We start from the raw sequence: 23,569 nt of genomic DNA, 5'->3' as shown, positions 1-23,569 counted from the left end.
TTATCTTGGCATTAAGAATGGGCGAAATCCGACTATGACCACGCCCACGTTTCCCATATCTAAAATTTCGAAATATGAAAAAATACCATAAATATATACCAAATACGAAAAAAGGGATGAAACATGGTGATTGGATTGGTTTTTTTGACGCAAAATATAACTTTAGAAAAAACTTTGTAAAATGGGCGTGACACCTACCATATTAAGTAGAAGAAAACGAAAAAGTTCTACAGGGCGAAATCAAAAGCCCTTGGAATCAATGCAGGAATACTGTTCGTGGTATTACATATATAAATAAATTAGCGGTACCCGACAGATGATGTTCTTGGTCACCCTGGTCCACATTTTGGTCGATATCTCGAAAATGCCTTCACATATACAACTAAGGACCACTCCCTTTTAAAACCCTCATTAATACCTTTAATTTAATACCCCTATCATACAAACACATTCTAGAGTCACCGCTGGTCCACCTTTATGTCGATATCTCGAAAAGGCGCCCAACTATATAACTATGGCCCACTCTCTTTTAAAATACTCTTTAATACCTTCCATTTGATACCCCTATAACACAAACACATTCTAGGGTTTCATTTTCCTACATGGTGATTTTCCCTTATTTTGTCTCCAAAGTTCTCGGCTGAATATGTAATGTTCGGTTACACCCGAACTTAGCCTCCCTTACTTTTTAGAAATGTTTTTGATTTGTTTTTATATTTTAAGAATTGCCTTCAAATCAATATTGCTCATAAACTTGGTGTATCTTGGAGGATATAGTATTTGGCTCTGTTTAGAATAGAATTGTCTGATTGAATTCCATTTACATTAATCAGTCTTTGATGTGTTTCCATAGGAAAGATGGATGTCTTTTATCACAAATTCCTGAGTATGAACTTTTTCATTCATATTACATGGCTTACGGGGTTTTACAGGAAAACCAGGAAAAATTCAATTCAAAAACTTAGAAAAGTGCCCTGCTTTCCTGCTTTTGAAAGAGTATTTTCAATGTGTGCAGCCTGAATCCGGCAGGTGAAGGACACAAGCTCAATATATGAAGATTAGCAGGCGAGGCTCTGGCGGTCCCAAGTTTCACACGGAGGAAGGGGGTCGATGGCCTAGAAGTTTCAATGTGGTCAAACCTTTGGGGAGTTTCTTTATTGTTAAAAGAAGATGAAGCACGACATACGCTGCTTCTAAACCATTTCATCCAGCGCCTACTTCCTACATCTGATGTCAATGACCAAATTTAACCCCAAATCCGCACACGCAGGGCCAAGAAAATCTTCTTCCTTCACTCCGCCCCTCTTCTCTGATCGGACAATCGGCCGCTCCCTCATCGTGTGTATTGACTTTTTGCTACTTTTGCCCTCCACGCATGACTAATTACATGTAGCGATATCATCTTTTCTGGCTTTGCTAGCCAGTGCTCCATATGATCTCCGTATAATTTTTTGAAACTTTTGAGGGATTCATCTTGGTCGTAGGACCAACTGCTGTGACAATCGTTACTTCCCGAGACTATACGGCATCGGGGAAGGTCCGTTTAAATACAACCGGTATATAAGGCTGACAGAAAATTATCTAATAGGTACAGGCTGCAAAACACCCCTGAGGGGTGTTATCACTTTATCTTACCAATTTCCCGATGCCCAACTCGCCAACATGCCTCGCTGTGTTGCTGTTGTTGTTGTAGCAGTGAAATAAAATGGGGTTACACTGAAATGACAGACCTTGGTCGGGAAAAATCCCGAGTCGCTCCGGTACATAGAACCGACTGCCTTGGGAAGCGCGGTATTACTATAGAATAAACGTTTGTTGCCTGTTTTCTTGGCTAACTAATTCCATGCGCTCTTGATCTGTCTGGTTTTTTTCTTCATTGGCCTTCTTATTTTCAACGCTAATAAGTTGATGAGGTTGGCTGCTTCCAGATCTGCTATCCTCTACACAGATGTTAGGAGCTTCTAGCGAATTTCTTCTGAATTCTGTTTGCCAAGAGTAAGGGGCCGTTCATTGGCATGAATACGGTATTGTCCATTAATAGCCTTCTGTTTTACCTGGGATTTTTGATTAGCTGCGATATCTGTTAAAATGTCTTCTCTGTAACGTGCTGAATTTGCGCTCAGTATATTACTCGGGACTATACAACCCACAACTAATTAACTATCATCAGTTGCGAAGAAAAAATTTATTGAGCCATGTCGGTCCGTCCGTCTGTCCTTTAACTTGAGTAAATATTGAGCTATCTTCACCAAATTTGGTACACGAGCTTATCTGGAGCCAGAATAGATTGGTATTGAAAATGAGCGAAATCGGAAATGATAACCACGCCCACTTTTTATATATATGTATAACCTTTTGGAAACACAAAAAACCTAATTATTTAGTAAATAATACACCTAGACTGTTGAATTTTGACGTGTGGACTGGTATTGAGACTCTTGATAAAAATTTGCAAACAAATTTTTAAATGGGCATGGCACCGCCCACTTGTGCTAAAATCAATTTAACAAATATGATTAATTATAAATCGAAAATCGTTAAACCTATCGTAACAAAATTGGGCAAAGAGGTTGCCTTTACTATAATGAATACTTTGAAGAAAAATTAACGAAATCGGTTAAGGACCCCGCCCACTTTTATATAAAAGATTTTTAAAAGGGTCGTGGACGAAAATAATAAGCTATATCTTAGCAACAAAGAGCTTTGCATCAATCGAATTTTACTTTCTAAATTGAATTATAACATTAAATTGGAAAACATTAAAATTTTTAAAATTTTGGTCTAAGCAATTTTCAATGTTTCGGGGGCCATAACTCGAAGAAAAATTTGCATATCGTGACAAATTTGGGTACACATATTTTCCTTATAGTAAAAATGGATAAGATTGGTCAAGGACCACGCCCACTTTTATATAAATGACCTTAAAAAGAGCGGTAGGCAAAAATAATAAGTTAAATCTTAGTGAAAAATAGTTTTGTACCAATCGTATTTTGTGCCATTATAACAAGAAATGAGAAAAAATTCAAATCTTGAAAAATGGGCGTGGCACTGCCCTTTTCTTACAATGCATTTCCGAACGTTTCTGGAGCCATAACTCGACGAAAAATTTGGTGCACATGTTTTAACAGGAAATATTTTCAGTAAAAATGGACTAAATCGGTTAAATCGCCTTCTTTTATATAAACGATTTTGTAAAAGTGCGTAGATGCAGGCAATAAGCTTTTCTAGTAAAAGTTGGAAAATTTCGTTAAAACCCTGCCCTTTTATATTTTTTGTTTGTATATTCTTACTTGTAAACAGTTGGGAAATCCCCATATCTGAAGGAAAACTGCATTATTACCCGCTCAAGGTCATTGGTGTTAGCCTCTGTGTCCTTTTTGCTTCTTTTAAACGAAAATTAGTTCAGAATAGAACCATATGTATATGTATTATTGCGCAGCCTTGTAACACTATTAAGCACACAAAACAAACGACAACAGCATTTCAAGTGTACAGCTGGGTGGGTATGTAACATTTCACATCTTAAATAAATGAATAAATAAATTGCATGTATTAGATAATTTAAGTGGGAAAGGTAGAGGACGTGAAAGTGGGAGTAGGAGTGAGAGGGGGAATGAGAGTCGGAGTGAAACAAAAATTTAAATTAGCTATATCTCCGTAATCATTCGAAGGGGGTATCCAATATTTGTTATATATCTCTTTATTTATTCCATATAAAATGAATTTCATATCAAAACCGATATGCATTTAACCCGACCCCCTCAGATTTTGATGACATTTTGCATACTGGTACACTTTACCTATGCAAACACAACCTCATTTTTATTAATTGCATTTTTGAAAAATTGTGGGCGTGGCAAGGTGTCAATGTTGTGAAAAATGCGTGAAAAAATGACAGTAATAGGTACTTTTGAGTTTTGATAACTACGGAATGGTTCAACCGATTTCAAAGATCTTGGTACCATTGGAGAGGTGTTCAGATCGGCTTTCGAAACCATACACTATAAACAATTTTTAATAAAATTTTAGACTTAAAAAGAACTTCAAAGGCCAAACGTTTTAAAATAAAATAATTTTTTTTAGAAAGGTCTATTTAATATATATAACATATCCAGAAAATAAAATGGTATTTTTTTCTTTTTTTTTAAGTTTTAAGTAAATGCATCTCTTTATTTTTGATATTATGGTACTTTTGAGCTGTGATAACTACGGAACGGCTCAACCGGCTTCAAAGATCTTAATACCAATGGAAAGGTATTCGAATCGGCTTTTTTTATTACACTGAAAACATCGTTCGACTAAGCTATCGTTCACAATACAGAATGAAGCCCTAAGTTTTTTAAAAACTATACTTGGAGAAATTTACAAAGATCAAGCATTTAAAAACAAAAAATGCTTTTCAGTGTAATAAAACTTTTTCACAGTGTATACTGTCGAAAGCCAATTCGAATACCTTTCCAATGGTACCAAGATCTTGGAAATTGGTTGAGCCGTTCCGTAGTTATCACAGTTTAAAAGTACTATGATATCAAAATATAGAGAGATGAATTTTTTACAGTATATATTTTCGAAAGCCGATTCAAATACCTTTCCAAAGGTACCAAAATATTTGAAATCGGTTGAGCCATTCCGTAGTTATCACAGCTCAAAAGTACCTATTACCGTCATTTTTCACGCATTTTTCACAATTTTGACACCTTTCCACGCCCAAATTTTTTCTAAAAACGAGGTGGTGTTTGTATAGGTGAAGTGTACGTCTATGCAAAATTTCATCAAAATCTGAGGAGGTCGGGTTCAAAATGTGCCTTTTTTTATAGGTTTTGATATTAAATTCATCATAAGAGGTAATTTAGGTATGAGAGGTAGAGGGAGTGCAATTTGGAGTTTGAGTGGGTTTGAGAGAGGAAGGGTGAAATAGAATGAAAGAGAAGTGGAGATAAAGGAAATATCAGGAGGAGAGGAATAAGATGGAGAAATGGGAAGAAAGTGGTAAGGTAGTAGTATATTCGATGATATATCAGAGTGTGATGAGGGAAGTGCACTTTTCATATACAGAGCAGCACAACGTCTCACGGCTACGCTAGTACTTTGTATCGCTTTTCTAAAACTTACAACTGGGTATACAATCAACTGTACATATATAATATATCTCATACATTTTCTTTATATCTCTTACAATTCGGTCTATAGTAATTTCCTAGGTTTAGTCACCTATTTGGATTGGGTAATGATCTTCGTCACAACGCTCTCATGTATATCGATGATGTTTGAAACGCCAAGCTATCGCGTTATGGATCATCCAACTTTACAAATTGCTGAATATGGTTTTGTTATATTTATGAGTTTAGAATTGGCATTAAAAATACTCGCCGATGGCCTTTTCTTTACACCAAAAGCTTACATCAAAGATGTTGCTGCCGTATTAGATGTCTTCATTTATGTTGTATCAACTTCTTTCCTATGTTGGATGCCCAAACAAATACCGACCAGTTCGGGTGCACAACTTTTGATGATTCTGCGTTGTGTGCGTCCATTGCGTATTTTCACGTTGGTACCACATATGCGCAAAGTCGTTTATGAGTTGTGTCGTGGTTTCAAAGAGATCCTACTCGTATCCACATTACTCATTTTACTTATGTTTATCTTCGCAAGTTATGGTGTACAATTATATGGCGGACGTTTGGCGCGTTGTAATGATCCAACTATAATACGTCGTGAAGATTGTGTTGGTGTATTTATGCGTCGTGTTTTTGTGACAAAAATGAAATTAACACCGGGCAGTAATGAATCGTATCCGTCAATGCTGGTACCACGCGTATGGGCTAATCCACGTCGATTTAATTTCGATAATATTGTCGATGCAATGCTGACATTATTCGAAGTACTCTCCTTTAAGGGGTGGTTGGATGTACGAGATGTTCTAATAAAAGCCTGTGGACCGGTACGTATCAGTTTATAATTGATTTTACACTTGAAGTTAATTTTAATTGTTCTTTGATCTCTTCCAGATTCATGCCGTATATATACACATTTATATCTTTTTGGGCTGTATGATTGGATTGACTTTGTTTGTGGGTGTGGTAATTGCCAACTATTCGGAGAATAAGGGTACTGCTCTCTTGACGGTCGATCAACGACGTTGGTGTGATCTGAAAAAGCGTTTGAAAATTGCGCAGCCTTTACATTTGCCTCCACGTCCTGATGGTAGAAAATTCCGCGCTTTCACCTATGACATAACACAAAATATTATCTTCAAGCGTATTATAGCAGTAGTGGTGCTGATTAATAGCATGTTGTTATCCATAACGGTAAGTAAGGTTCCATAACGGTAAGTAAGGTTCGCAACGCTTTCCAAGGCAGCCGGTTCTATGTACCGGAGCGACTCGGGATTTTTCCCGACCAAGGGCTGTCATTTCAGTGTAACCCCATTTAATTTGGTGCGTCGTTGGAAGCACTGCTACAACACAACAAGTAAGGTTCCTTCAGAAGGATAGACAAATCATATACATTATTGTAGGGACCTTTTTACGTTTCATGTGTTGTAACAATTTAAACTTAAGAACTGATTTCTACGAAATACAGAGAGTTTTTTCTCTCACCCAACATACCTAGCAGGTCTATCAAAGGACGCTTTGAGAGAAAGCAACTGTTATCAATAGTTGAATCGTTCTGCATGCACCGTTGAGTATTTTTGATCCACTCAACTGAGTCGTTGGTATTTTACATCAAATTACTGAGCATAATTCGTCCCTAAAAATGGAAATCCGTATTTAACTTTTATTTTGAAAAAAGTCTGAAAAATTAAAAGGATGTCTGATTCGTCATTAAAATGCTATGCGGGCCCCCGGTATCCCATAAACTTCCATCTAGCACAATTTTTTTCCCCCACACTTTTTCGACTCAAAAAAGGGTCCCTGTTTAAAACATGTTCATTGGAGGCAGAGTTATAAGGACTTCTTAGATTGTCAGAAGCATCCACGATGCATTTCGTGGACTAGTCAGTACAGTCAATGTATGAGCTCACCTGAACAGCTGATCTAATTAAACAATCTGCCTGTGATTTGATTGTTGAAGTTTAGGTTGCTTTTAAAGAAAGGGTTTACTTTCCCACAAGCTGGTCTTTACAGCAGTGAGTGCGTCTTTGAACGCCCTATGCCTATGAGGGAACTAGCTTAAATGGCTCCAAACTGAACACCCTGATAATTATGTAACATTGTTTTTATTTACAGTGGATCAAAGGCGAAGTGCACACTGAACGTTTAGTGATCGTTAGTGCTGTGTTGAATTTCGTATTTGTTATTGAAGTCGTTATGAAAAATATTGCCTTCACTCCCCGTGGTTACTGGCAATCACGACGGAATCGCTATGATTTACTTGTCACCGTGGCTGGGGTAGTTTGGATATTCCTACAAACTATTCTTAGAGTGAGTGCTATAATGCTCTTTTACATGTGTGTTAGGGTGGGTCGATTTGTATGGACAAAAGTTAACCGATATCGCGCCATCGATTTTTCGATAGGATTTGGGCTCAAGGAAAAAAAGTTCCACTACGCATACCCAAAAAAATAATTTTCGAGCCTGCGAAATTTTATTTTTTTGACTCTTTTTAGACTTTGATTTTTAAGGTTTTTTTCATGACCTACTAAAAAAATTTTCATATGTATACCCTGTTCAACCCACAAATGTCCGCTGAACAGTTGACGATAACAGTTTTTTGAAAAAAAAAAAAAATATTTTTTGCTCGGACAGGGTATATATGAAAATTTTACAATCAAATGAAAATTTTTTAGTAAAAAAATAAAATAAATGTAGGCGCGATAACCTCCGAATAGATTGTAGGCCGAGCTTCTCTTCCAATTTGCGTCGTGCTCCTTTTGATTTTCCCTACAAATTGGCCGGACGGGACCTACATGTTTTATGCCGACTCCGAAGGCATCTGCAAGGCAGATGAATTTTTACTGAGAGCTTTTCATGGCAGAAATACACTCGGAGCGCTTTCCAAACACTGCCGAGTAATTGAAAAACCTTATTTCTAAAATTTTGATGTTGCTTTGCCTGGGGTGTGAACCCAAGGCATACGGTGTGGTGGCGGAGCACGCTACCATTACGCCACGGTGGCCGCCAAAATTAAAAAAATGAAATATCGCAGGCTCGAAAATTATTTTTTTGGGTATGCGTAGTGGAACTTTTTTTCCTGAGCCCAAATCCTATCGAAAAATCGATGGCGCGATTCGGTTAATAAATCGACCCAGTCTAATGTATGTATAATTAGTAATCTATGCATAATTTTTTTGTTGCACAGAACGATCTTTCCTATTTCTTTGGATTCATGGTGGTTATCTTACGTTTTTTCACCATTACCGGCAAACACACCACACTAAAAATGCTCATGTTAACAGTAGGCGTGTCCGTTTGCAAGTCATTCTTCATCATATTCGGTATGTTCTTGTTGGTCTTTTTTTATGCTTTGGCTGGCACGATCCTTTTTGGGACTGTAAAATATGGCGAAGGTATTGGTAGACGAGCAAATTTTGGCTCACCTGTTACAGGTGTGGCCATGTTATTCCGCATTGTTACCGGTGAGGATTGGAATAAGATAATGCATGATTGTATGGTACAACCACCATATTGTACGCCGGGCAACAATTATTGGGAAACTGACTGTGGTAAGCAGAGTTTATTTTTGTAAGTCTTGCTTATAAATAAGATTATTATACAGAGTTTTTAATAGTGCTTAGTCCTAGCTCAGCCCAGATTAATGTGTGACGAAAACTGCCTCTGTGCAAGTTTCTTCTCAGTTATTTTTTCGAGAGAGCAATGGGGAGTGGGAATCATATGGGGCAGTGGACTATTTAAAGGGTTCATGGTTGGGTCGGCGTTAGAATTGAAATATGGTGTAGACAGTTTTTGTGAGGAGCTCTTGTAATCCGCAATTTCAAGCCCCTCGTGCAATGTATCGTCTTTCCAGCAGATGCGCCCGTTATTAAAAGCGCGGGATAAATTATGCAATTCAGTGCTACTACGGTTAGAAAATTCAACATCAGGTCTTGACTAAATTGGGTGTGAATAAGGGTGTTTTAGAACTTCGCCTCAATGGGTTAATGGGTTAATGGGCTTACAATATTCGTGCTGTAAGAAATGCCCATTAAAAGAGAAGTCATGGGCAATGGTTAGCGGGTCTAAATATATGTTCCGAGGCAGGGCTGGTACCAGAATGTGATAATGCCGGAGGTTACCAAATTCATTTCCGGTGAACATGGGCCTCTAGTTACACTGGGTGGGCACTACTTCTTCCAGTGTAGCGCGATATTTCTGTTCATAAGTGCATGGCTATCGGTCTCCTCAAGTTATTGGACTCATCCATCAATAACAGTCGATCAATGGTAGCTATAGCTTACGTCAATACTATCTTATATGGTTTCACAAAGGGCATTCATGCTGTCAAATATAGCTTAAAATGAAAATTGGCTGGCTAATTGTTGCGTGTGACGTTGAAAGATTGTCATTAAGCTGAGGGAGGGCCCAGTGTTTCTACGGAGCTACAGAGACTCGAAAGTTCTTCAGGAGATTTTGAAAACTTTAACCGTATGGTTGGGATTAATCCTTCAAATTAAAGTAACTGCAAGTTATCTTCTTCTAATACTTATTTAAAATTCTTCTGTCACGGTGTTAGAGGCTTAACTCCTCCGAAACTGCTGAACTGATTCTCATGAAATTTTGTGAGCATATTGGGTAGGTCTGAGAATCGGCCAACGTCTCCCTTTTTTCGCTACGTGCCTATGGTTTTGAGGTCAAAACGTGGACCCGGGTACCCCTAGAATGTGTTTATACATTATGGATATCAAATGAAAGCTGTTGATGAGTGCTATAGTACAGGATAATTTTCATACCCCTGGGTGACTAGGGTCTCGAGATATAGGCCAAAACGTGGACCCGGGTACCCCTACAATGTGTTTATACAATATGGATATCAAATAAAAGCTGTTGATCAGTGCTATAGTACAGGATAATTTTCATACAACTGGGAGGCTATGGTCTCGATATATAGCCCAAAACGTGGATCCGGGTACCCCTAGAATGTGTTTATACAATATGGATATCAAATGAAAGCTGTTGATGAGTGCTATAGTACAGGATAATTTTCACACAACTGGGAGGCTAGGGTCTCGAGATATAGCCCAAAACGTGGACCCGAGTACCCCTAGAATGTGTTTATACAATATGGATATCAAATGAAAGCTGTTGATGGGTGCTATAATAGTACAGGATAATTTTCATACAACTGGAAGGCTAGGGTCTCGAGATATAGCGCAAAACGTGGAGCCGGGTACTCCAAGAATGTGTTTATACAATATGGATATCAAATGAAAGCTGTTGATGAGTGCTATAGTACAGGATAATTTTCATACAACTGGGAGGCTAGGGTATCGAGATATAGCCCAAAACGTGGACTCGGGTACCCCTAGAATGTGTTTATATAATATGGATGTCAAATTAAAACTGTTGATAAGAGCTATAGTACAGAATAATTTTCATACCACTGGGAGGCTAGGGTCTCGAGATATAGCCCAAAACGTGGACCCGGGTACCCCTAGAATGTGTTTATACAATATTGATATCAAATGAAAGCTGTTAATGAGTGCTATAGTACAGAATAATTTTCATACAACTGGTAGGCTAGGGTCTCGAGATATAGCCCAAAACGTTGACCTTGTACCCCTAGAATGTGTTTATACAATATGGATATCAAATGATAGCTGTTGCTGAGAGCTCTAAAGTTCATTGTGATATTCGATTTAGTCGCATCAACCTGACAAAACTTGGAAATATGCATGCGAAGCCGAAATAAAGACAAGAATTAATAATACCCACATACCTATTTACATACGTCCTATTCGATTTGCCTGAAATTTCGTATATAAATTTGCCTATATTAGTATTTACGATGCTTTTTTCCGGGAAGTATACCAGAGACGGACTGGGACTGGGATTAGGACTAGGACTGGGACTGAAACTGAGGCTCGGAATGGGACTGGAACAAAATACATACCACCCTCTGGGACTGGCAATAAGAAATGAAGAAGAAGGAGAAAAACTTGAGGGAAGAGAAAAGAGGGAAGGAGACTGAGAAAGAGATAGAATGAGACGAAGATGGAGATGAAGCGAAAAAGACGGAGGGAGGAGTGAATAAAACATGTTATATATATTAAATAGACCTTTCTAAAATATAATTTATTTTTCAAAATCGTTTGATCTTTGAAGTGTTTTTTCAGTTTTAAATTTTATTTAAAAAAAATTTTTTTCAGTGTACTAAAAATTTTTACAGTGTATTTTTTTGAAAGCTTATTTCAATACCTTTCTAATGGTATGAAGATCTTTGAAATCGGTAAAGCCATTCCGTAGTAATCACACTTTAAAAGTACCTATTATCGTCATTTTTCTAATATTTTCGGATATTTCGATACCTTGCCACGCCCACAATTTTTCGAAAATGCAATTTCTAAAAATGAGGTTGTGTTTGGGTGGGTAAGATGTAACCCCATGCAAAATTTCATCAAATTCTGAGGGGGTCGGGTTCAAAATGTACGTTTTTTTCAGCCTTTGATATGAAATTCATCGTATGTGGGTTAGGCTGGGTTGATTTATTAACCGATATCGCGCCATCGATTTTTCGATAGGATTTGGGCTCAGGAAAAAAATTTCCACTACGCATACCCAAAAAAAATAATTTTCGAGCCTGCGAAATTTCATTTTTTTTGACTTTTTTTCCACTTTGAAAATTTTCATTTGATTGTCCGACCCAAATGTCCGCTAAAAACGTTGTCGATAACAGTTTAAAAAAAAAAATATTTATTTGGGTCGGACAGGGTACACATATGAACATTTTTTTAGTAGGTCATGAAAAAAACCATAAAAAGCAAAGTCGAAAAAAGTCAAAAAATTAAATTTCGCAGGCTCGAAAATAATTTTTTTGTGTATGCGTAGTGGAGGTTTTTTTTCCTGAGCCCAAATCCTATCGAAAAATCGATGGCGCGATATCGGTTAACTTTCGTCCATACAAATCGACCCACCCTAATGTGGGTATTATTAATTCTTGTCTTTATTTCGGCTTCGGATGCATATTTATCAGTTTTGCCAGGGTGATGCTACTAAATCGAATATCATAAGGAAAATTACTTTAAAGCTCTCAGCAACAGCTTTCATTTGATATCCATATTACATCACACATTCTAGGGGTATCCGGGTCCACGTGTTGGTCTATATCTCGAGACCCTAGTCACCCAGCGCTATACAAATTACTATGTACTAAAGCACACATCAACAGCTTCAAATTGATACCCATAATGTAAAAACACACCCTAGTGTTACCCTGATCCACGTTTTGGCTTATATCTCGAGACCCTAGTCACCCAGGGGTACGAAAAATACCTCGTACCAAAGTAATCATAAACAGCTTCCATTTGATACCTATATTACACACACATTCTAGGGGTATCCAGGTCCACGTTTTGATCTCAATACCCTATCCGGAACGGGATAAAAAGTATGTCTGTCTCCTGGTTCTTAGCTACCCCTACACCAATTTTCAACCAAATCTATTCATCCGTTCTTGAGTTATAAATAGTGTAACTAACACCACTTTCTTTTATATATATACATCACATTAGAAACTTGAAAAATATCAGTATTTCTCCACTATTTAATGGACGATATTATACTTGTAAACCTTCCTCTTCAATCACTCTATATATTAAAAAACCGCATCAAAATCCGTTGCGTAGTTTCAAAGGTTTAAGCATTCAAAGGGACATAGGGACAGAAAAAGCGACTTTGTTTTACTATGTAGTGATGATGACCTCTAGGTTACGCACTAGGAAGTTTTGGCATCTTAAACATATTGTAACGAATTTAGTGAAATTCCACTTACTCCAAACCTACTAACGTTCGAATCGATAAATTGTCGAATAAATCACTCCAATATTTAGTATTGCAAACTGATCTTTATTAAGATTACTTTGAGAGTAGTACAATTTTACTTCACAACCAATAAGGTGTTTAAATCAAAACTGATTAGTCATGCCTCAGCTTGCGCTGCTTTTATACTCTCGGTTTCCTCGTTCACCCATTTCTCCTAACGTCTAGTAATTTCGTGAGCTTCATGCTTGGTTACCAGCCATATACATGTATATTTGTAGTTTGTAGCCATATGCGTATGTATATGTGAGTACTACTTCGGCTGATGGTGAGTATCTCTCCATTGCCTTGTATGTACATGTGTAAATGATGATTGATTTGTTTACGTACATACGCGGGGCTGCTTAGTATCGGCTTAGGGATGCTAGTATCACTTAGTGATGTTAATATTCGTCACAATATTCTAATATTTTTTTAATTTTAATCCATAGGTAACTTCACCGCCAGCTTAGTGTACTTCTGCACCTTTTATGTTATAATCACCTACATCGTATTAAATTTATTAGTAGGTATGTATCACAGTAAAATTCTATTCAATTTAATTATGTATATATTTATCTCACTCACTCTGCAGCTATTATCATGGAGAACTTTTCATTGTTCTATTCAAATGAAGAGGACGCGTTGTTGTCCTATGCCGATATAAGAAATTTCCAAAATACATGGAATATCGTTGATATACATCAACGTGGCGTAATACCAGTACGAAGAGTAAAATTTATATTGCGTCTGTTAAAAGGGCGATTGGAATGTGATCCACAAAAGGATCGATTGCTTTTCAAGTACATGTGCTATGAATTGGATAAGTTGCATAATGGTGAAGATGTGACATTTCACGATGTTATCAAGTACGTGTAAATGTGACTTTAATTCGGTTACTTTTTTTTTGGACTTTATAAGAAGTTTATGGGACCGTTTAGCCTATATAGTGTGCTAGTATTTAGGTCTGAAACCGGGGTTACGGAGTTCCGAAGACTTGAGGTCAAAAAATTTAATTACTTTTAAAGGGCCAATTAATGGTGTCTTATAACCATAAAACCATAACCAGATAAAACAGCTGATCGAACCTACCTTATGGAAATCAATGTAATCGATTAATGGTGCCATACCATAACGCTAACGCCATAACCATACCAACCAATTGGTTTTTGGTTTCTCGCCATATCCATAACCTAAAAATATTTGAGTTAGTGAATTTAATAACTTTTTGTAGATTTTATTCATAGTTTTTGATACGTTATGACTAAGAGACTTATTTTTTGTGGAATATGTTTGTAATTTTTTGCCTTTTCTTCATTCTTCCATATGAAATTTTCACGATTTTTAGGTTAAGGCACCATCCATCCATCAAATCGATCAAATTGGAGGTGGTTATGGATATGGGTATGGTTACGACTATGGCGTGAGGGTTAAGAAAGTTTAATTGGCCCTTAAGACCGATAATATTTAACCAAACGGAAAGCCTAATGATTTATATATTGGAGAAATGGACTCATACATAAATGTTGCGCATGTTTATCGCTATGCCGGCAGGCACAAATTGACGGGCAGGTCGTCCTACTACCAAGATGAATCATAGAAATAAAGTCGAAAGCCAGCATAGTTTAAAATGTGGAGGTAAAGAAGGAATTGTTGGAGGGGGACAAACGGCTAAATGCCGCTGCGAGTCTTACAAATAAACCTCTAATGAAGTCAAGTGGCTTCGAGTGAACTCTTACTCTTGACGTCGCTGATTAAATGGGGTTACAAGTTTCCTTGGACTCCCGTTAGAGGATATTGATGACAATTTGTGATCGGTCGCACCTATTGGATGGGGCGAAGCACTGCTACAACAACAACGTCGCTGATCCAGGAGACATGGCTCTCATCTAGAGAAAGAGTTTCCAGGTATGCCAAAAAGAAGGTACGATAAAAGCTGGTGTCATAATACGGAAATACCACCAATTTTATCTGGCTTCAGCACTAGGGACGGTTCTGGACCTTAAATGGATGGAAAAGAAGGTTCTTACCCTTGGCATCCTACTATATGGTGCGTAACGTGAAAGCTCCACTGGAAGAGTGCAAGAGGCTGGAAAATGAGTGAAGGACCGAAGGGCGGATCTTTAAGTCGCAGTTGCGAATGTGCAACCCCCAGCGGGTTATGGGGGTTAGAATATACCCGCGGCCTGTCGTAAGAGGCGACTAAAATACCAAATTGATTCAAGGGATTTCCAGCGTAATATATAGCTTCTCCAAACTAATTGTCTACTCTCTCACCTACCCGTGGCAAATCTTGTTTCTCCAACAGCTCTGACGACCCCAAGTTCCTTATGGATCTAGGGGGAGGGAGAGCGGTATGGCCTAGTAGGTTTCATGTGGTTATACTACTCCCCAAGGCCTTCGGGCAGTGTCCTTATTGCTACAACAACAACAATAACAACATGCGAGTTTGCACCACACTGCGTGGGGAGTTGGCAGTAGAAACGATGAAGGGAAGTCCCGTTTTATTTTATTTTGATATAACATTGAGTTCTGGGCACCATATATCAGGGTTTGGTTGGAGGGTATTTGATAGGTCGTTCCTCGTAGGCCATGCATATATCAGTTTTATGCGAACCAATGCGTTCCCAACCTGGAAGACCTTACGAGGTCATATGAGGTTTGAAAGTTTTACTTGTGTGGTCTCAAAAACCTGGAAACAAGAAGTATGTGACTCTTCTAGTCAATTTATTGCATCCTGGCTATCTCTCATATTTTCTAAGGAGAGTTACCTCCGGTAATTTTTTTCCTTAAATGGTACATTTCTTCTTAACTAAAGTTTATCTTAGGACCGCGACCTGATAACCTCAGGCATATTACTGCATCTAATCTGTTGAAACCCCTGCTCGCTAATAAGCTTATTCTCCATAGCATTACGCCCGTCAATATTACTTATAATATTGACCCTAAAGGGTTTAGACAAATTTAAAATCTACGGAGGTATTTCTGGGTTATCAGGATGGTAGGGCTGTTATCAAAAATTTGTCCACCGTTCATGTATACATATACAATACATAAACCGGTTTCAGGCCGTTCGAGCAGACCAATATTACACCCCAAAGTGGTCTGCTCTGACAGCCTGATCATACATTTTTCCCTTCCCCCGCAGCATGTTGTCCTATCGCTCTGTAGACATACGTAAAGCACTACAATTAGAGGAATTACTGGCACGTGAAGAGTTCGAATATTTAGTTGAAGAAGAAGTGGCGAAAATGACGATACGTACTTGGTTGGAGGGATGTTTAAAGAAGATACGAGCACAGAATGCAAGTGTGAGTTTTTTTGGAATATAAGTGCCGGCATATTTATACAAACTAATCGTATTTTCCCATTTAAATAGAAACAACAAAACTCACTGATTGCCGGCTTGCGCGCCACTAACGAACAACTAATGATGCTCAAGACACCAGAGGAAAAAACGCCTACTAGTGGTGGTGGTGGTGGTGGTGGAGGTGAAAAACCACCCGGTAGTGCTACTGCACCATGCCCACCGACCAGCGATGCTTTCTCGCCTACCTTTAGTTCAACAGAAAATGAAGATAAAGATGTTAGTGGTAGCGCTGTCATCTCAACCACAGCCGATTCGCATGGTGTACAAAGGATTATTAGTGCTACAAAACGTGCTTATGCATTGAATCGTTCCGATTCGACGGGTAGCTCAGCAGGTCGTAAATATTTAGCACCCACTACATCCGATCCACAACCACGCAGCTCAATTAGTGATAAAGAACGTCTACATATTATTAGCCAACAGAAAAAGAAAAACTCTATAACTACTGCTGCACCTGTCTTACCGCCAATTGGCGCGGCCAGTGCCATTGCTATTAAACGCGAAATACAACGCGCATCGGGATTTTTTACATCGGCCAATAGTGATGGCAGTCAGTTTCATTATCCAACAAATATGATGATGAATCATTACGGTGAACATCATGGCCCTCTGGGTAGTGCATCCGCAATTATGGGTCACATAATAGCGGGTAGTAAGCTGTTGCCATTTAATAATCAAGCCAATGTTGTTTACGAAGTGCATGATTGGTGGCAGGAGCAAGTCATTTGTACGCTTTATAGCGATGATGAAGGGTGATGAATGGATGCCAACGAGGCTGTATACCTAATGTGATTTGAGTTTGTAGTGGTTTTTATATGTAGGATTATATGTAAATTGGTGTATGAGCGAAAAGTTTTGTTAGTATGTAATAGTAAAAAATGAAAGTATGTATTTAGAATTCCCTGCAAAAATCGTTGGATCATGTGGTCCACTGGAGTACTTACCAATATACTCCACTATAATGCAGCAATGGACCAACTCATGTTTCTACACGAACACATTGTAAGCCGAGCTTTGCTCGTTTTTAACGATTGTAATCACTACACGATGTTTATTGGACTGTGGGTACTCTGATTGTATGCGAAGCTGGAGTATATGGTCCAGTCCTAGGACATCGCAATGTTAATTGGACCATATTTTTTGTATGAATTGTGGCTAATTTTGGAGTACTCGGTTGGTCCATAGCGAGTACTCCATACATGCATGCATGGAGTACTCGCGATTTTTGCAGGGTTATGTAAGTACCGTCAAGGGCGTATCCAGCCTTTCACAAGGGGGGCGGGGGGAGCCCGGGTGGGAGTGGGAGGGAGAGCCATTTTTTTTTTATATTTCAGATTCATATATAGCGTATTTATAAGTATAAAGAGTAATGACGTCTAGGTAAAAGCGAAGCCTGCTTTATAGACCCAATTGTGGGCTCTAGCAGTCCGTTAAATTTTTTATTTATTTATCAAGAGCTCCCTAAAATATCTACCATGTCTAGGATTTGGTAATTCAAAATTTTATTGAATTAGATAATTTAATAGTCAGTACAAGGTGTAATTACTTTAGAAATGTGATCCCCCCTAAGGTTTTTCAATTAGAAGAACATTTTTCTAAGCGGGGTCGCCCCTCGGCAGTGTTTGGCAAGCGCTCCGAGTGTATTTCTGCCATGAAAAGCTCTCAGTGAAAACTCATCTGCCTTGACTCCGTTCGGAGTCGGCAAAAAGCATGTAGGCCCCTTCCGGCCAATTTGTAGGGAAAATCAAAAGGAGCACGACGCAAATTGGAAGAGAAGCTCGGCCTTAGATCTCTTCGGGGGTTATCGCGCCTTACATTTATTTATTTATTTTATTTAGTTACAGAGATGTATTTTAAATTGCATTACTCATTCTGAAAGTATTAGAAAGCTACTTTTTTAATTATTCACGTGTAATCGATGCTTATCGATATTTTCAAAGATGCACAGTATCACAAATCACACACAGCAAATTGCGCATTGTGCATGTAAACAAAAGATCAGCTGTTTTTATGCTCTGGTTTTTTTCTCTTTCTTTCAATCGCTCAAGCAGTCAAGTGAGATGTAATTGCGCAGAACGAAGCAATTTTTAACTCGTGAATGCGCAATCTTCTGTGTGTGGTTTATGGCACAGTATCTGGTGCGTTTATGCACCTTATCAGGCTTATTGTTATTCAATCAAAGTTATTTATAATTTTAGTTACTTTATTAGTAAGAATAGGTAAGTATTATGTATGTGTATTTAGTTATTAATAAATTGATGTAAATAAATATTATTAAGCTCATAATTAAAAAAAAAGTGTGGACCTAAAAACCTTTTATGTTGTTGATGTTTAACTTTCGGTTTTGTGTTCTTAGTTCGCGAAGGGGGGCAACGCTCCCCCCTGCATACGCCCTTGAGTACCGTGCAGTGGAGCGAGCTTCTCCTCTTCCAAAATTATTTCAACAACTGAGTGATGGATCGTCCTTGGCTTTCTGTCAATACAAAGCTTTGTTTTAGCTGAAAATGGCGATTGGTAGCTTTAACCGTTAATAAAAAACTGGCGCCAATTAAAAGGGATTCAAGGGTTGTTAAGCGCGAATCATAGATTTCGTAACCCAATTGTCATCCTCACTTACGCGAGGCGAATCCTGTATTATACACATATTTAGCACGCGAGGCTCTGGCAACCCTTCCTCATGGAACTAGGGGGTGGAGAGCGGGATGGCCTAGAAGGTTCAATGTGGTCATATTTAATCGTACCCGATCTATATGCGGTAAAGGACCATCAATATCGATACCTCTCTCCAAAACCTTCGTGGGGTGTCAATATAGCTACAACACTACCATTTCCGGAAGCAATTTAGTCCCCTAGCGGGTTAGGGGGTAGAATATATACCCCCGGTAGGTATGCCTGTCGCAAGAGGCGACTAAAATACCAGATTCAAGGGGTTGTGTAGCGCAACCTTTTCAGGTTGCTAGCGCAATATATAGCTTCTCCAAATACAATTGTCAACCTCACCTATCCGTGGCGAATCCTGTTTCATAAATAGCCGAGGCTCTAGCGACCCCGAACTCCTCATGGATCTAGGGGGTGGGAGGGCTTGGTACCGGATCTGCATCCGGCAAAGGACCATACACTCGATAACACTCCCCAGGGCCTTCGGGGTCGGATTGGTACGGCAGTATGGAAGCAGCGGCGGGATAGAAGCAGCCGCTTAGTGGCGGTAGGATGGCGGACGGCCAACGGTCTTCGTGGCAGCGGCGGGGGGATGCAGCGGCTTAACGGTGGCAGGATGGCGGACGGCCAGCGGTCGTCGCAGCAGCGGTGGGCCGGAAGCAGCGGCGGCTTAACGGCGATAGGATGGTGGACGGTTAACGGTCGTCGTAGCAGCGGCGGTAGGATGGCGAACGGACAGTAGCAGCGGCGGCACCAGCACGGCGGTAGTATTGCAGACGGCCAACGGTCGGCGTAGCACCGGCAGTCATAGCCAAAGCAAATGTCGAAATCTTCATCTATTGCTTTATGTGTAGCAAAAATTGAAGATTGCCATTTTCTGTATGTCACATGTCACTTTTGTCGCTAGATCTGCCATTCTCTCTAAAAATATGTGCTGTATACTCATGCTTAAAATTGCGTTGAACTCATCTACATGAAAAAGTACATTGTGATACGGCCATTAACCAACATTTCATAAGCTTGGCAACTTGTTTTAGTGCGGGAAAACCAACGATATGGCTATCGATTATTCTGCAGCTCTAATGGGTTGCGTTGGTTTTATTTTACAACTTGTGCATTTGCTATCTAAAATTAACTTAGCAAACTTAAAATAATGGATCAAACGGCTATAAGTAAGTTAAAGTTATATTTAAAAAGTATGTTATGAATTCTTATATACTCATCTTACACCGAACAGTTTCTTCGGCTGAAGAGCAGCTAAAGAGCTTTGGCACCTTTCTCGATCATCATGATAAGAAATTGAATAGGCTTATGCAAACAGCTACAGCATTTCCCTCACTTTGGTCACCAAAGACACCTAATCCTTCGACAACATCACTTGTAAATGTAAATTACTCGGCAAATCAGGAACAACTGGAACTGTTGCGTATACTTGAGTCCGATCGTTTGCTAAATAAAACGCTTCTTACATTCGCTCATTTGTGTGGCGAGGCGGATGGATTAGTACACAAAGCACAGCAAATGCAAACGAAATTCCTTTATATAGATGAAAACTTATGCGTGCTATTAGCAGATAAAGATGGTAGCGGTGGTGCAGATGCAAACAAAAAGACAAACGAGATTTTATTGCAAATGAGTGAATCTGTGCAATTTTTGTGCAATATACAGTTTTTATTACAACGGTGCATTGTACTGGGCAACAATATGCTACATCAATGTGGTGCATATTGCGCATCAGATGATAAGAATTTAGAGTTTCGTTTTGAGGTAATTTTAGGTTTAGAAAAGTTGAACAATAATAATATTCCTGGTAGGAGTGCAGTTTACGGTACCCACCCTAAGGTTGGGCCAAGATTTTCGAGTGAGGTATCAAAAGACACGTATTAATCTCGAGAACAATAATCCGAAGGCGGAAAAAAAATTGTATCTCTGTCCGGAGATATTTGCAGTTGAAGTTGGCGATTTTAGTGTGGTTGTTGTTGTGTTGGTACCCACAAAAAAAATTGTCCATCACCGTGGCGGTAGCCACGGTTATACCACACACCCGGACTTGGCATGGCATAGCCCAGGGTTATTTTTTATAAGCGCGGCCGAAAGCCGCCAACGCAGAAAGGTGTTCTGCGCAAAAATACTATGGATCCCACCCTCGGTTTCGGTGGCACCCGCAGGTCTTTTTTCGGTTTTTCGTTAATATCTTTCGAACGGGTAAAAAAAGTTAACTTCCGCTTTCAGATTCTTGATCTAGACGTGAATACGCGTCTTTTGATACCTCACTCGAAAATTTTGGCCAAATTTCGGTGGGTACAGTAAACTGCACTATTATCATATTCCTTAAAGAGGTAAGGTTTCTCCAATTTTTAGTAATCTTAGGGACCACCTTCGGGCTGTTTTGAGGCAGAACTATATTTTGATCATTTTATGACTATTTCCCGAATATTTCCGGATTATTTTTCTTGTTATTATACGACTGCTTAGGAATCATATCGTTTCTCCCCGGGGAATATTTTTTTAAAACGTTTTACTCAGTCGATTCCATCTCGACTAATAATATCCTAAATTAAATACTGTTGTTGTTTTCACAGTAAAAACATTTTCATTTCATTTATTGCTAAAAGAGTATTAAACATTTTTTAGTTATACACTATGAAAGTCTCACAATTTTATTACATTCCAAAAACTTGTAAATTTCACGAATGACAACTATCAGTTAGTTTAATTAAATGTCAACTTACTTCCCTAAGCGCCATCTGTTGGTAAGTAGTTAAATGGTTAGATGTCGTTTTCAAATTGAACATATGCCTCTAGTGTTCAACGGTAGAAAATTACCTTGGTGAGATATCTTTTTGCTACGGTGAGAAATCTTTCTAATAGTAATCTGTGAGAAATTGCAATTATTCATTTCATATTTACCAAAAATATGCATTTAAATATATTTTGCTAGAATTTGCCACGATGGCTTGATATTGCATTTCAATTTTATTAGCGTGTATGGCATTTAGAAAATTTAGTCGAATCATGTGTAAGATTTTTTTACGAAGATTTTTAACTTTAATGTTCTCCTTTAATGCTTTAATAGAATATGAGTAAGTAGAGTACTATTTCGTCTAACTACCCCAACCCTAAATGGCAACCCTACCCAAAAATATCCCCATTGTAATGCGGAGTGAAATATCTTTCGTTTGATATCCATATCGGCATATCTCATGCAATGTTTTTTTAATTTCGAATAGGTGGCAACCTTGTGAAACATTCTGAGTGGCAACACCTAGGTAGAAAGTCTTAGAAGGTGATACATTAGGGGGACTCATGTAACCGTATAAATGCCTTATAAAGTGTGTAAACGTATAAATTTATCTAGTGCGTAAACGAACTGTCAAATTTTGTATGAAAAATCATTTACACAATTTGTATAAATTTACGCGCACAATTCATTAGGGGGACTCATGTAACCGTATAAATGCCTTATAAAGTGTGTAAACTTATAAATGTATCTAGTGCGTAAACGAGCTGTCAAATTTTGTATGAAAAATCATTTACACAATTTGTATAAATTTACGCATACATTTCATTGTGTAAACGCGGTAAACTCAAAGGAATGCAACCTTGCAGACATTGCAGCAGTCATTTTCATCAGAAATCTCCAACATCAGCAAGTAAAGGCGTTTTAGTTTTGATTTTTCGCTTAATCTTGGCATTTTTTAATTTGTATAACAATCAAAAAAATTTAGTTTGGCAATAATACAGCTGATAAACAATCAAGTTTATCAAGAGTATTACTAGGTGCGTTCATATAACAGCGTGTGTAAATGGATATAATTTTACACCTTATAAGTTTATATGCTTTCATGAGTCCCCCTATTGTGTAAACGCGGTAAACTCAAAGGAATGCAACCTTGCAGACATTACAGCAGGCATTTTCATCAGAAATCTCCAACATCAGCAAGTCATTTACAAGAATATCTTAGTAAAGACGTTTTAGTTTTGATTTTCCACTTAATCTTGGCATTTTTTAATTTGTATAACAATCAAAAAATTTTTGTTTGGCAATAATACAACTGATAAACAATCAAGTTTATCAAGAGTATTTCTAGGTGCGTTCATATAACAGCGTGTGTAAATGGATATAATTTTACACCTTATAAGTTTATATGCTTTCATGAGTCCCCCTATTATCTCTGTGCCAAATTTCATTTAAATCGGTTGAGCCGTTCCAGAGATCGTTCGGCTATATAAACAAACAAGAATTGCTCGTTTAAAGTTATAAGATAAAAAATTAATAACAGTTTTAAACAGTTAAATTATCATATTAAATATAGAGGAGCAAATTGCCGACAATTTTAGGAGGTAGTTTTGGTTTTATAATAGGGGGACTCATGAAAGCATATAAACTTATAAGGTGTAAAATTATATCCATTTACACACGCTGTTATATGAACGCACGTAGTAATATTCTTGATAAACTTAATTGTTTATCAGCTGTATTATTCCCAAAAAAACTATTTTTGATTGTTATACAAATTAAAAAATACAAAGATTAAGTAAAAAATCAAAACTAAAACGTCTTTACTAAGATATACTTGTAAATGAC

The 23,569-nt window shown here is 38.1% G+C and overlaps 3 protein-coding genes across 7 annotated transcripts in view; 2 read left to right on the top strand and 1 right to left on the bottom strand.

Annotated features, from left to right (window-relative positions):
- na (sodium leak channel non-selective protein na) overlaps positions 1-18,635 on the top strand; it is a 57,760-nt gene extending 39,125 nt beyond the window's left edge. For all 4 annotated transcript variants that reach the window (XM_067784261.1, XM_067784260.1, XM_067784259.1 and 1 more), the window contains 8 exons: positions 5,191-5,941; positions 6,009-6,308; positions 7,230-7,424; positions 8,302-8,665; positions 13,406-13,483; positions 13,549-13,822; positions 16,102-16,264; positions 16,333-18,635. In XM_067784261.1, coding sequence (XP_067640362.1) covers positions 5,191-5,941; positions 6,009-6,308; positions 7,230-7,424; positions 8,302-8,665; positions 13,406-13,483; positions 13,549-13,822; positions 16,102-16,264; positions 16,333-17,079 — 2,872 coding nt within the window. In that variant the 3' untranslated portion in view covers positions 17,080-18,635. The remainder of the gene's footprint in view (positions 1-5,190; positions 5,942-6,008; positions 6,309-7,229; positions 7,425-8,301; positions 8,666-13,405; positions 13,484-13,548; positions 13,823-16,101; positions 16,265-16,332) is intronic.
- The window catches only part of LOC137250791 (uncharacterized), a 373,639-nt gene that overhangs the window by 286,205 nt on the left and 63,865 nt on the right, over positions 1-23,569 (bottom strand). The gene's annotated exons all lie outside the window — the stretch shown is intronic.
- SWIP (strumpellin and WASH-interacting protein) overlaps positions 20,045-23,569 on the top strand; it is a 29,347-nt gene continuing 25,822 nt past the window's right edge. For both annotated transcript variants that reach the window (XM_067784257.1, XM_067784256.1), the window contains exons 1-2: positions 20,045-20,153; positions 20,219-20,748. In XM_067784257.1, coding sequence (XP_067640358.1) covers positions 20,135-20,153; positions 20,219-20,748 — 549 coding nt within the window. In that variant the 5' untranslated portion in view covers positions 20,045-20,134. The remainder of the gene's footprint in view (positions 20,154-20,218; positions 20,749-23,569) is intronic.

Source organism: Eurosta solidaginis, chromosome 4, assembly GCF_040869045.1.
Source record: "Eurosta solidaginis isolate ZX-2024a chromosome 4, ASM4086904v1, whole genome shotgun sequence".
NCBI classification, from domain to species: Eukaryota; Metazoa; Arthropoda; class Insecta; order Diptera; family Tephritidae; genus Eurosta; species Eurosta solidaginis.
Note: the sequence above shows the minus strand (reverse complement) of the source record. Positions and strands in the feature narration are given on the sequence as shown.